The sequence below is a fragment of the Anneissia japonica genome, unplaced genomic scaffold (genome assembly GCF_011630105.1).
Source record: "Anneissia japonica isolate Jap-2015-1 unplaced genomic scaffold, ASM1163010v1 scaffold287706_len398110_cov188, whole genome shotgun sequence".
Classification (NCBI taxonomy): domain Eukaryota; kingdom Metazoa; phylum Echinodermata; class Crinoidea; order Comatulida; family Comatulidae; genus Anneissia; species Anneissia japonica.
This window is the reverse complement of record NW_022756069.1, coordinates 328,008-343,325: the sequence shown is the minus strand read 5'-3', so window position 1 is coordinate 343,325 and position 15,318 is coordinate 328,008. Positions and strand designations below refer to the sequence as shown.

Sequence of the window (15,318 nt, the reverse complement as noted above, 5' to 3'; positions counted from 1 at the left end):
TTGTGTAAGATACAGTACGGTAGGCCTGCTAACTTACTTAATCCTCTTCGTCCCAGGCGGAACATAAGGCGTCAACGATCTGCTCCATCTTTTGCTACATGTTCTGCCTCGTTCCATGTCATACATATCTCCTTCAGCTCGGCCATCACAGTACGTCTTCGGGGGGTTCTAGGCCTCCCTGCCTTAACCTTTTCTAGGTGGTGTCCATCTAAGGGCAGTCTTGGGGATACGGTTTTGGTCCATTAAGACATGCCAAAGCCATCGCATTCTCCGACGTTTAGACTTAGTTTAATTAAAGTAGTGTACCTCGCCCTACAAATGAACGGTTAAGCCGTTGGTCAGTGACTCTCATCTGAGATCTCGGTACATTAAAGTATCAATATTAGGGGAATGTAACCCAGTGTAAGATTTGTATTATGTTAGGTTGTGTTTATGAACGGATTGCATATGTAGTGATAATTCGCCCAGGCAATCCTTGGCTCTCGGCCTAAATATGAAATGATGTGACGTTTGAAATAGCGCTCTCATAAACTAGTTCACTTTCAAAATAGACATTAACAGTCGGTATTTTGCTCGAATTATTAGGGTTTTGAATCTTGTTGAGTTGGTGATTAACAACAGCTTACGGCAACATCGGAGGTTTGAATAAGAACAATAAAATCAACCGGAAGCTATGCTCCTACTGTAGAAATATATTTTAACGAATGAAAACACAATAATAATCGCAATGTCTAGTTTATTAAGCGTCGATTTTTTCTCTGGTTCATGACTTCTAGGTTCTTTTGCAAATATCAACAATTAAAGTTATATGGGATTGAAGGGCTGAAGGGATCATAGTGAGTTTGCTACCGACTGTGTGTTCGTTGATTGCGCTCGTCCTTTGCTTCTCTACCACAGGAATCAATGTAAGTCTTAATAACGTTTTCTTCTGTTATATTTTGTTTACGTCATATAACTATTTATCCGATACCAATGTAGTGTAATTAAATGCAAGTCTCTAGACCGATTTACAGAATATGACATCGAATTAAACATGTCGGCATTGCAATATAATCACACGAAAAACCGCTAATAAGACCTACTCGTTAAAAAAAACACCAGTTTTCGTAGCTCTAGTTAGCCAACCACTTATTATTTATTATACTTTATTGAGAGGTGGAAACAAAACGTGAGATAAATTGCACGCTATGCGTCTATTGGTCCTTCATATACAAGACAAATTTGACAATAATTAATAATGCCAATATAATTAATGTTTTGCTATAGTTATTGAGTAAGGTCGTGTTCGTGTTAAATAAATATTCCAATTGAATAACAAAAACTTGAGGATACATTTGCATTTTGTAAACAATGCCAGGCGATATACGCCCATAGTAGCTATTTGGATTGCCTAAATAATTATAAGCAAAATGGTTTTTATTTATTTTCTCCATCATTCTTAGGCTTAGGTGAATTTGTCCTCCTGTTTGCAGTATTATATAAATCCTGTAACGCGTTGTGTCATTAGTGTGGATATCGTCGTCAGTCTTTAGTGGACGCACAATTAGTGTTCTTTCAATTCGTTGTCTATATCACACACTTGCCTAAGTAGAGTAACAAACCGCGGAAAACTTGAATTATCAAAGACTTCGACGTATCGGGAACCTAGGATGTTGCTCATTGTCATGCCAAATACAACATGGATTAACCTTAATTATTTGTGTTTAGAACAATGATACAGTAATTTGTTTGGGTTTTTATACTATCATGTTCACATCTTAGTGTACTATTGGATAATAGCCTTTAATTGGTTCATGCAGATTTTTGTTAGAAGAAATATAACAGAGGCCTAACTCTGTCTCTTATACACATAGACACGATGTCAACGACACGATACAGATGGGCGCTGTGTTGAAAAAAACTACGCTTATAAGATATGTCTTTGTCGTGTCGTTATCGTGTCTAGGCCCTAGTGTAAATCCAGCTTAAAATCCCATTTTATATTGTGACCACGATTATTATTTAAGGGCATGCGTCTAGCTTTAATATTTTTATCTAAACACTACGTTCGCTATCTCCTTCAAATAATTTACCCTTAAGTTATTGTTTAGGATGGCATGATGCTGGAGACTGGAAAAATATAGAAGGAAAATGTAAAAAAAAAAAAAAAGACAGTGAGTGGGACGGTGAAGTAGGCCTAGCGAAAGAGTAGTTTTTTTTTGTAGCTAATCAGATATCCAGGCTTTTAGCCTGTTAAATGTTCTTCTTTGAGCCGATTTAATTAAGTATGACATACATATAAAATGCGGTTGCGCTACAAACAGCCGGCAAAAGACTTGCGTGTCAATGCAACCGCTAGGGTTCATAGTATTGTGGTATTTAGCACACACTTGCCTAAGTAGAGTAACAAACCGCGGAAAACTTGAATTATCAAAGACTTCGACGTATCGGGAACCTAGGATGTTGCTCATTGTCATGCCAAATACAACATGGATTAACCTTAATTATTTGTGTTTAGAACAATGATACAGTAATTTGTTTGGGTTTTTATACTATCATGTTCACATCTTAGTGTACTATTGGATAATAGCCTTTAATTGGTTCATGCAGATTTTTGTTAGAAGAAATATAACAGAGGCCTAACTAATGCCCAGGACATACAGTTTGGGAGGGAAGGAGAGATAACTTTCTCTTGGCATCATCTGAAGCGGCCAAGTCCCCAGCCTTATTGGGCTAATTTAATGTCGTAGCCAGGATTTTCAAACAGTGCGAGACAAGATCAGGTTGGACCCACTTTACGCGTAAATTCATATAATGTGGACTCATTTTCTTGAAATTTGATCCATTTTATGCACAATATGAGAAATCTGGACCCATTTTTTAAAAAGTGTGCTCAATTGTTCATAAAACAGCATATTTTTTTAAAAATGTGGACCCATTCTTTGTTAACCAAATAGAAAAAAAAATGTGTGGGTCTGTCCCATCTGTCCCAAAGCTGGCTACGGCATTGGGTCAATTCAAGCTATATTGTGCCCGCATACGAAGAACGCTTCAATATGAAATCTCCACCACTGATGACATTAGGCTATGAGCTATTTTGTTCTTCAAAATGTTATCCGTAACGTAAATATGTATGTCCTTGTCTCTGTTGAACGTATTTAATAGAAAATGTAAACACAAACATAGAATGTAAACACAGATTCTATAAGTGAGTGGCGTCAGGGACGGGAGGGGCGACGCCTGCACAAATCGCTGGAGAGTTGTTTTCCCCAGTTGACAATGCCGTAGCCAGATTTTTTTTTTAATTGACCAAAGTTTGGACAGTCCAAAGCCCCCATGCAGTAAAAGTTTCTTATAACCTTACAAACCAACTTAAAATCTTTGCGGAAAAGTGGTATTATCGGTTTAGCCTATTTCAGTATTTGACAACAGAATGATAGAATTTAACTATATTCAAGGGCGCCTGTGTTTCAAGTATAATTATACATGACATTTAAAGCGAATTACAACATTTTTAATAGCTTTTCCCTTCGCGAATGTCTCTTGATACCCAACCAACATACAGTACTCTTTGACTATTTGCAAAGTCATCCTAAGATTGGATTCGTGCCAGATATAACACATCCACTCCTCATATTGCGCTTCTGCATCCGGAACACTACTTAAAAAATCTCTAATTCGTACATTTATATGTGTGTCATCATTATTATTCATGTAAATTGAGCATCCAGGCGTGATGATTTGATAAGGTAAATTAATTTATTCGTTGATTCATTTGATACATTCATATTACTTTTTGACCAAACCTTTGAAGTTATTACTTATTTATTGTTCAGTTATTTTAATTCGTAACGTTATTTATTGCTGTACATTGCACCCGTATACAAGATTCACCTTCTTTATTATAATTATAATATCTAGGCCTATTCTTTAGTAACGTTAAATGATTTAAATATCATAAGCATGTAGAACTAATAATAATAACAAGATGGCTACATATCAAATATAGCGTATTAAAGTAAATGTATGTTTTTGTATATTATTATTGTTATTATTATTATTATTATTATTATTATATTTCTGGCCTTTCCAACGAAATCTGAGTGAACGAGGCATGTTTCTGAACATGTTAGTACAGATGCAAGCCTAAATTTTTTTATAGTGTTTACGTCCAAATGTAAATTACTATTTAAATAATAGTTTGTCTACATTTTAAAAACTCAAAGAGGATTATCATTCGAATCCACGAAACAGCGACGTAAGGTCATAAGGATTGTGGAATCTGAATTAGAGTAAAATCTACATGAAGTAGACAAACAAAACAAGGACCTACAAATTGCCTGAATAAGTTGCCTATTTGTAAATGCTTTTAAAGTTGGGTATAATTATAACTTACAAGGCCATTTGCAGGTTGTGATTTGGTTGTGGTAATTCAATAATAGCCTATTATTATCACAACTATTCCGAAATTAAAAAACAAACTAGATTAGAAGACAACTCAGTACATACAATACAAACAATATTTTGGAATAAAATTGATTCTGTTCTGTTGTTGCACTGTAATCATTCGTCTAAACGTAATGATAAATATTATTTTTTATTATTTTAAAATTGCTATGCCCGAATAGCAAGAGATGATAAGATCCAATTGCCATTTTGCAAAAACACATTAATGCTTGTGTGATGCACGATATTTATATTTAAGTGTGATTTTACAAAGTAAAAACTTTATATATTAATATTATAGACATAAAGTGTACGGTATTGTCTATAATGTTATGTATACGTTAAGTATACGTTTAACAGATACAATACAGTAAAACTACAATTTTCATGTCGTATTAACAATATATATTTCAACTCAATATTTGAACAATAATCTGTGCAGCATCCGTTGTACATGCGCATTGGAAGTGAAAATTACATTAGGCTAACCGTTATGTCATGTTGGTTACAGTAAGTTGAGCAGAAATGTGTGTTTTTAACACCAAATTATATTTGATGCTATTTCATCATCGTTAATGCACCTATTATTTCTTGGCAAAAACGTGAAATTAGATAGAATCTCTACGCAAAGTTTTTGATCCTTTTATAATCGGGTTTTTTTTTTAAAGATAATACTCACCAAATATCTCAATTTTGAAAGATCACAATTTGCGAGTCTGTTTGAAATGCGATAATTTCATTATTCCGTTTTATCGGATAAAATCATTTCAATACGTTCTCACCACAGACCTACATTTCGTGTAATTCAATTCTGAAATACATGTACTTCGATGGTTCGTTCTTAGAATTAAACATTACGATCAAGGTAAATCTAGGTACTTCATAAACTGTAAAGAAGTAAACTAACATTTAAATTTAGGCACAATGCAAATACAGAATCACATCTTAACGTTTGTTAAAATATATAACCTCTATTTAAAAAACAACGATTAATGTTATGAAATCCGGAAAAGTTTTTTGAATATTACAAATATTATGAATCATGGAGTAGGCCTAGTAGGCCTATGTGTTGAGCATAGGACAATGATATTTTCCAAAGCTCTATCCCTAATCCAAGCCATAATCCAAAATAGTATATTTGTGGGGATACGGTATTAGCCTATGGTCAAACATGACCGAGTTAAATGTAGCCTGAGAACCAAATATAAAAAAGGTACTTGTCTTATTAAAATGTTATGTGTATTTTCTTCTGATAGCAGTTGATTTTAGAAAACCCAGTAATAGTCTGTTTTATATGGCAAAATCGACAGTGAACTTTTTACAGAAACCTATAAATTAAGCAAATTAATTTATGCTGTCTGGAAGAACGTCAAACGTCTATTAAAATCAATCATATACTGCGAGTTATCAAGGAAATGCTGTATTGACTTCCTTGCGTGAATATTGGCAATGTAACAAATAGAACACTAATAAATATAACGATATGTTTGCAGGAGCTGTGTTTTAAAAAACATACATGGAATTACAAAAGCGTTATTGACGGGGAAAATTGTTATCATTTAAAATTTTAGTGGTAGGTTAATAATTTACTAAATACTGTAAACTAAATTAGCAATTCCAATATGCAATTGAATATTTTATTTTCTATGACAGACAGTACATCTTTAATAAATAAAAAAAGAGAGAGAAAATGATCTAATATTACATCCAACAGAGCTTCTATAATTTATGTAGGCCTACTTTCACGTCTGACAAAAGTAACCATGATAATACACTTGTATACTTGGCCTACCTGGAAATATTAATTATTGAAGACTTCGCCCCACAGTCCGGATACCATATTAATTATCTGTTCAACCAGAATAGGCCCGTAGGCCTGTAGACATATAGGTTCCACTCGAATGCCTCTGAATATCAGTGATTCACCCGAACTTTTCCGAATTCGATTTCAGCATGATTTAAGGTCCTGCGGAAGCACTGCTTCCTTCTACAGTGTATTAATGTCTGTACACCACGCGTAGTCAAGTGATCACCTTTAACAAGACCGCTCATCATTCTATAGCGTCAGTCTCTTAGAATCGTTTGAACAGTATATATGAACATTTTGCTGAATTAAGCTGAGTTGTATAGCATTTTAAAAATTGTCAGGGAAGTTTATCAACATAACTTGGTAAGTTTGTCGTAGAGTAGGCTCTACTTGAGTTCTACTTGTGTTCATCTTAAGTGATCATATTTCAACTGTAGGGAGGTGTTGCATAATGTATTATTGTTTACTAATAATAAACGTTAATAATGTAAACGTTGACTTTTCTGCTAGACCCTACCATACATATTGACAATACAGTAATAAAAATAATGTAGTGATAATAATAGTAAATGCTAATAATAACAACTACAACAGCAACAATAATAATAATGTAAATAATTATCCAACTCATCTTCAAAATAAAATTAAAATGGACTATCATTTCGTTTGAATATCTTTAATAGGTCAATTGATGAAATTTATTGAAAGCAAATGCCAAAAAATCGTTACATGAAATGGAGTTTGACTATAGTTTATATTTAAATTATGAGGTCTTACATTTTATGAAAAATATCTTCATTTCCTACTCTGTCGGCACCTATTACCGGTATGTTTTCTTTCAGAAGAATACTGATCACCTATTTAACAATAGGACTGTATTATGGGATGGTCCTAGCGTATGGGTCACTATAGGCCTAGTTTTTAACTAAGTCGTACATGGTGTTCTGAATTTTAGTCAGCAAGTTTGCTGCAATCACTGTGTAGACCTAATGGATGTCTTGCTTCTTGATGGTAAATAACAATAGTAGGCCTATAGAATTCGAAAGTGTCTTTCTCTATACATTGTTCTCAGCGCAATGCCTGCGCAAAGTATCCCTAAGTGGTTTAATCCTGCCTAAGTTATTCCACTCGTCCTTTCCGTTTGCTACTGCAGTGGACGTAACAAGTCTAGGTTCGCCTTTGTTTTGTTGAGCACAATTGTGTAATACCGTCACTGAATAACAGCAAAAAACGCGGACTGTTCATCGAATCATGGAGGCATAAATTATATTTTTTTATAGCCTACCTCCATGATCGAATGAGCTTAAATGTGTAACATATTCACTATATTGCCTCTCACCTCATCATTCTACTAGTTATATACACAGTGGCTCGGTTCCAATCTTCCAGTTATGTCGGTGTCCACAGGCATTGCGTTTAGTAAAATAATAGAGGTAAGAATATAGTTGACATGGTTTTTAATCGGACCAAGGTTTCTGAAGTGGAGTGTGGACGATTTAGAGATAAGTATCCTCAGAATCTGCAGGAAATAAAATTCTTGCGATTTTGGCGCGAATTACCAGGAAAGGTGTTTAGGCGTCAAGTATGCTGGGATGAAGCTCACTTAAAACTTGCTCAATAGTCTTGTTTTTGTTTTTAAAGAAAAAGTCAGATTGTGCTATGCCGTGAAGGGCTCAACGCTCTGTTTAATAATGAATAGTGTTAATAATTATTAATGTATTTCCCAAAGACGGTGACTGGTAGGCCTACTGCGAGGGTTTCGAACCCAAAACCACAATGATGAGAGTCCCAGCCACTACCATTGCGCCAGTCGCGTTCACATAAAATGGGTATAATTAGGCGAACAATTTAATTTTAGGACAGTACCAGCTTTTAGTATAACTTACTAACTATGAAGTTGCAATGCACGTGCGCAGCACGTGGTCGTAATGTAAACACTCGCATACTAGCTTACCCTATCAACGACCTTGTTCTACAAAAATACTGTCTCAAGATCTTATAGTTTGCCATGTTATCATGTGATTCTAAATCATTGTATCACACCATCACACCACCAACATAACTTATTAAATTGTTAAGGGGAAATACCTGTTTAACATGTAACGGATATCCGATTTTAAACAATTGGGCAAAGAATTTAAATAAGAAATGCATTCTTTAAGTCGAAAATACACGGATAGGAATTGCTCTACCTAACTTAGGTGTCCTCGCGAATAGAGGTGTTGATAATTTTGGAAGTTTCTTACACAATGGTTAAAGATAATGGTGATGATAATTATAACAATAAAGATTAATAGTAACGATAAGGATAACAGTCAATAATGATAATGGCAATGATAATTGTAATTGTACTCGATATTTATAATCATAATTTTATACAGAAATAATTTATTTTACTAGACCTAATCTGATTCCCAAATGGTGGTGATGATGATGATGATGATAATAATAATAATAATAATAATAATAATAATAATAATAATAATAATAATAATAATAATAATAATAATAATAATATTCTTATGATAATACAGTATAATAATAAATAATTTAAATAAATAATTATACTTTTTAAAATATCTTTTTCACAAAATGAGTGAATAATTTGCAGGTATATTTTTCCAATATTTCTGAACTTATCTGTATCGAACACTGTCTATGCCCTTCCTAGTGACAATGAGTTTTGTCGATAAGAAAGTAGAACTACGTGCTTTTTGAAAGATAACTCCTTACAACTTGGGGTCAGATTTAAATATCCCACTATTAAAAGTGCGCATGCCCGGAAGTGAGTTTTGAAAAAACATCCATAGGATGCTTTCATATAGTGCATTGACTCACTAACACTTATAACTGGTTAGGCATACGCTCGATAAATAAGACTGCGTTAATACACATTAGATTAAAGAGGTGACGTAAAGTGTATTTGCAGACAAGTTAATAGAGATCTTTTGGACAAACATTGTAAGCTATAGAAAACAGCTACAGCTCTTGGTCCATACGTACAAGCACAATGCCTAATCATTACTGATATAAAAAAAAGTAGAGAGAGAATTCGGGGTTGCGGAGGGGGCAGTGTATCATGATAACAATAACTAGGCTAATAATATAGGCATATGTTAAGCAAGACATTTGTAAGAATTAAAATAAATTAAGCATACTTACGTGTAGCAGGAGTTTAGAAAGGCCTATAGGTGTAATGTAGTGCACGACAGCCATCATAGCCTCGAAAAATCCTTGTACACCGTGATGAATTTTCCCATTTTTTGAATTGACTAATTTTGTTTGTTTTGTTTACAGATCTACTATTAATCATCATTATCGTCATTGTCACCCTAATCATTATAATATAATATTCAACATATTTGAGGACAGGATATAGGCCTAAGTCAACAGCTCATTATAAACCATAGTTCTGTATTATACAATCATATTGATTGTGTTCATGATATATAATTTAAATTTCAAATACAACGACACAATTCAAGTTTTAATTAGGTTTAATTGATGGTTTAATTATTTAATGATTTTAAATTTGTAAAGATGATATTAATATATAAAAAAGACCAAGCCGGATCTTAAAATAATAATTATCCATTACCAAGCTTTGTAGCAACTGTGGATGTTTCGTAAAAACTCCTGTTTAAGATCACGTCGAAAAGGTTCAGCTTAGTGTGCCAAAGTTGAAATGATTACTATAAAAAAAAATATAAATAAATAGGAAAAAAAATTGCGTGTGCACATCCGCAAGTGTCATGTGATCATTGCCATAAACTGTCGTTGCTTTTCACACGCATTTCACGTCGGAGGACAATATATGTCAAAGTCATGTGGCTTTAGTGGGATAAGCTTCATCTACGTTCCATTCACTTGATTCAAACCGGGAACAATTACAAGTACTCGATCTCATTCAGAAGATCGCCAAACAAAATTCGCTGAAGCTATTTCGTAACAATCGATCTAAATTAAAACAGCCCAATCGTCACGGTGCAATTGTCTGATTTGTCTGTATAAAAGATAGTTAAATTTGGTTCTCTGTATTATGTTATCCTGAAGCACTGACACGTATTACTGTTTTTAGGCGTCAGAGGAAATACTGCTGATATTGTCTACAATTGAGAATATTACCCTCTACAACCTTCACGATGAGTACTGCAGTTACGTTAAGGAATGGAGTAGAAACTAATAATGCTATGGCGAAGCGAAGGAAACTCGAGGACACATTCTCAAACAAAAGTAAGAAACCAGTGGAAAAAGGTCACAAAGCAAACGGTGAGAGGGACTCAATCAAAGACAAGTGCGGTCTCAAGAAAAACCAATTTGGAGATCTGTCAAACGGCTTTATGAGCAATGGGGACTGGAGAAAACGATGGGACAAAGGACAGACAAAATTCCATAAGCCAACATATAACGAGTAAGTCTTTATTTTGACTATTAAATAATCTTGGTCTTAAATCCAATATATAAATTAAATGTCATAGTTTTGTTATAAGACCTACATGTATAAAAGAGCAGAATAAATACTGTCTACGCCTATGATCGCGATATTGTTACTGATATAAGTGTATTCATCCTTCACTGGTCGTGTTAATGTAATATGACTGTAGGTCTGTATTTTTTGTCTATGAATTTCCGTGATTTCACTTTGTCATGAGTTTTAGCATATCTATTTTGAAAACATTAGCACTACAATTTGACAATGTTATCTAATAGTCATGACAAAAGTTGTTTTTTTTTCCGCTGCAAACTGTTCTGTGTGTGGTGATGTCTCGCATTATACATAGAAAAAGTAATAGTTAAGAATCGTTCTTTTCACGATCAACTTTTGCTTGATACCTCCACCTGTCATTTAAAGCTAACTTCGTTATAGTGCTTCGAACTTGAAGCTTGCACTGCGTTGTGCTGCGTCATTCCCAGAGAATTGACAATATTGAATGTATGTCTATAACTAATCGATTATATGACAGACATTTGTTGATATATTTTTGTTCAGCCTGTTTGAAAATACTCTGAACCACTATGGCCTCGTAAATCTTATGATATAAATAAATAGTTATAACAAAAATATAAACTATTTGTTTAAAAAAAAACTATTTGATGGTTATCTCAAAGTAAATCAAATATATTATAAGTGGGTGGAACATAGGTTCAAGATATATTATAAAATACATTCAGATCATGGTTGACGTATCAGAAATATAAATGCATTATCACACGAATATTTTGTCTTTTGTTCAGAATTGTTATCGGTTATCTCAAAGTCAATACTTATTTTTAAGTGGGTGGAACATAGGTTCAAGACGAATATTATAAAATAAAATCAGATTATGGTTGACGTATCACAAATATAAATGTATACAACACGAATATCCTGTCTTCAGAACTTTCTTATTGTGAGTGTATATTTATTTTACTGGGAATAGGTCTTAAACATTTTTAAGTAACTTAGGCATTACTATCTTCGTTATAATACTTACTAATCGTAAAACTAAATGTATATCACTTTCATTTTTGTACAGCATTCTTTTGAGTTACTATGATGCAATGGTCAATGGCAAAACAAAATGCAGAGTTTTTGTTCCTCTTTGTGGAAAATCTGTGGACATGAAATGGTAAGTTGTACATCTGGTACTTGTAGGACTACTTACTAAGTAGTGTCTTCAATTGTTCTCTTTAGTGAAATTAACATAGTTATACTTTAGAAAGAAGTGTTTAGTGCAGTCCCATTCGTGAGTCTTAAAATACAATTTTAAGACTGTATCAGAAATTGTTATCAAAACAAACAATTGTATTCATTATCTATTTCTCTAATCCGGTTTATTGTTAAATCCCTCCAATGTTCTCGGAATAAAAACCTTCTCAGCCCCCTGTATTTTCAAAGAATAACCGTATTGTCAATAATAAAACATATGCACATACATTTGCCGTAATGTTTAAAGAAACATACAAATTTTGGAAACAGAATGTAATGTACAAACTTTTACCATTTTTCTTTTGAATTAATACAATGAAGGTTCTTTATGCATTGCACACAGTAAAAACGTAGTTTCGCCTGTTAATAAGACGGTATTCCAATCTCTCTGTCCTGGTGCCAAATCCTGCCACTGACATTTCACTGTCAATAAAATAGATCATTAAACTTCATAGTGTGTTTATAATATTTCATTCAAGTAACCGTCATTCCACTGATGAAATAAATGTAATGTTTTTTTTTTTCCAGGTTACTAGATAAGGGTCATTCTGTCGTCGGGTGTGAACTAGTGGAGCTGGGGGTCCAGCAATTCTTCAGGGAACAAGATATAGAATATATAGTTGAAACAATTCCAAGTCTTACAAATGGCAAACTTTATAAGGTACAATATCGCGCAATTTGTTAATTACGATCTCCATCTGGTCAGACACGAGCCTAGCTCTTGATTGGGCAAACGCTTGTTCTAAGGTCATCTTGATAGAATTGTTCACCTTAATTTCCCTTTTTATATTAATGACAAGAGAATATTTTACGACAGCATCATATTATGATCATCGTAAGCTCGTGGAAAATATATCTGTATGAAACCTCCTATTAGTGACCATTCTAGCAAAAGCGGACCAGTCTTGACTCCCATCCAATATACGCTAATCCCTGGCTTTCCCATCACTTCCTTCACCTAAAATTTCTCAGAATAACCATCACGTTTTCGAGAATTTATAGATACACAATAAGCACAACAGATGTTTTCGCCATTATCTATTTATTAAAATTTTGATGACACAATATAGACTTAGCGAGTAGGCCATAGATTACAGAGATACTACTACAATGCTGTAGGACATGATCAAGTTACAATGCTTCCTAATTTATTCATAAATCATCTCTATCCTATCTATCGGCAATATTTTATTAAATACAGCCATATTGTTTTCAAATAATGTATGTTTCGCAACATAGTACCCCACAAACCACTATTATTTGTCGGACTCAATAACAAAAATAATTTACAAAAATATCTTATAGTCTATGCAACATAGTCAATGTAATCACCGACTAATAAATACATGGATTTTTATCCACACGCCCCGCCCCCACCCCCGCCCCCTGTTCATTTATACAACATATCTACATTTGTCTAAATAAAAATTGCCCATTTAAATATGCAACATAACCTATGTAATAAGAGTCTAATTCCATTCTTTTTATTTCAGGGTGTAAAACACGACATACGCATTTATACCTGTGATTTCTTTGAACTGAATTCAACTACGACTGAAGGTAAATTTGACTGCGTTTGGGACCGTGGATCATTAGCTGCCATTAATCCGTCCGATCGCAGTCGGTACGTAACAAGTTTCCTAAATTGATAATAAAATTATAATGATAATAATGATAAATATAATAATGATGATGATAGTAGTAATAGTTTGAATTCGAGATTTGATTTAAACATACATATAATACAGCATGTTAATGATTATAAGAATGCTGATGAAGATTTTGTAGTTATTATTATTATATATTTATTGCTATTATTTTTAAAATAACGTATTATTTCAGGTATCATGACGTCATATTGGATTTATTAGATGAGAACGGTCGCTATCTATTGGATGTATTTGAAGTCGACCATACGAATTTTGCGGGACCTCCAAACAGTTTCGTCAAAGAAGATCTTCATAATTTATTCGGTAGGAATCCTTACCTTATAGCTAATACAATGAATATTTATTATTTAGGCCTATATCTTTCACATTGTATAGTATTATTAATCATTAATATCATCAATAATATTTCATTAGCTAATACTGCACTATGTTATTTTATATTATTTTATATATTTTTATATAATGTATCATTATCATTATAACTAATATTTTTTATTTGTGTTTTTTACAGCGGAAAGATGCAATGTAGAAGACCTAAAAACACGAGATGCCATGAACCCTTGGGCAAAATCATGGGGTGTCGAATATTTTATCGAATGTGTCTATATGATTTCGTTTAAATAGTTTACCATACATCTCCACATTAGGTCTAACAAACTAGCTGAAAATCATAGTGTAATGTTTAACTAAATTATAGATATTTTAAATAGGAGAAACTGAAACAGTAACAATATGGTATAGATGTACACCTATTTTGAGTACTAGTATTACACTTCTCTGTATACTAATTGTTAAATTATGTTAATTTATGCTTATCAACCATGCATAATTCCAAATTAATGGCGTGTGTTGTCTAAAGTCCACATGTACAAATTTATTAATAATTCGTCACATTTTGGACATAATAAAGTGCATTAGAGTAGGGCGATATTTTAAGGATTTGGATTCAATAATGATTTAATTATTTAAACATAATTTTGCTATTAATTTATTTATTGAATTTTGATATTGTACTTTCTAATACGATAATAAGGTAAATTCAAGGATACATATGATACAAAAATACTTAACGATTGACGCACACATTCTCAAAACGAAACTTTTATGTGAACAGTTTGTCGTCAGAAATTTGCCCTATTTTTACATAAACGACGTCTGAACGAAATATACCGACGGGATTGATGTCTGTAGGGGGTGTAGTCGGGATAAAAATAAAACTGCATAGCTATAATCACGTGTGATGGTCTGCAAAACACTCTGCACTGAAAACAACACACAGCTCCATGAATTTGCGAAAAATAGCAAAATGCGGGTCTCGGCTAATGTTAAAATTGATTAGTGTTGCCAAGACATTATCCCAAGAGATTAACATGAACTTCCTTAGTGGAGTAAGCCTAGAGACACAGGTAAACGCACTTGAGCAACTTCATAGAACAGTTTGCAGCAAGCGTATTAAACCTACCAAAAAAAAAATACTATGGTTTTCTTTAAAAATGAGTTCATAGTCTTAAAAGCATTAAGTAAGTTGATGTTTTCAATGTAAAGTTTTTACTATGTAAATGTAGATATTGTTAGGAAATTTACTACGAGTCCATTGTAACAGTACTGTATTTTGAAGCATATTTGAACAAATTGACATTTGTTTTGATAAGAATTCAGGTTGAAGAATGTATGTAGCGCAGTATGTTTCATGGCAAGTTGTACAAATATATGTAATCAATACATTA

At 33.2% G+C, this 15,318-nt stretch overlaps 1 protein-coding gene across 3 annotated transcripts; it reads left to right on the top strand.

Annotated features, from left to right (window-relative positions):
• The first annotated feature begins 771 nt into the window (after positions 1-771).
• On the top strand, positions 772-15,318 carry LOC117123849 (thiopurine S-methyltransferase-like). Of its 3 annotated transcripts, none has more exons than XM_033269882.1 (7): positions 772-905; positions 10,311-10,643; positions 11,749-11,841; positions 12,450-12,582; positions 13,415-13,545; positions 13,764-13,894; positions 14,103-15,318. In XM_033269882.1, exons 2-7 carry the CDS (start codon positions 10,375-10,377, stop codon positions 14,213-14,215), a joined length of 870 nt encoding a protein of 289 aa, XP_033125773.1. In that variant the 5' UTR covers positions 772-905; positions 10,311-10,374; the 3' UTR covers positions 14,216-15,318. The 3 variants fall into 3 exon arrangements, with proteins under 3 accessions (XP_033125773.1, XP_033125771.1, XP_033125772.1); XM_033269880.1 differs by lacking the exon at positions 772-905 and adding an exon at positions 6,408-6,595; XM_033269881.1 differs by lacking the exon at positions 772-905 and having other exon boundaries at positions 10,109-10,643.

Excerpts from the sequence above, each read along its gene's own strand:
- LOC117123849 (XM_033269882.1), top strand. The coding sequence starts at position 10,375 with ATGAGTACTGCAGTTACGTTAAGGAATGGAGTAGAAACTAATAATGCT. Across the intron at positions 11,842-12,449 it reads AAATCTGTGGACATGAAATG|GTTACTAGATAAGGGTCATT; the intron begins GTAAGTTGTACA and ends TTTTTTTTCCAG. Across the intron at positions 12,583-13,414 it reads CAAATGGCAAACTTTATAAG|GGTGTAAAACACGACATACG; the intron begins GTACAATATCGC and ends TTTTTATTTCAG.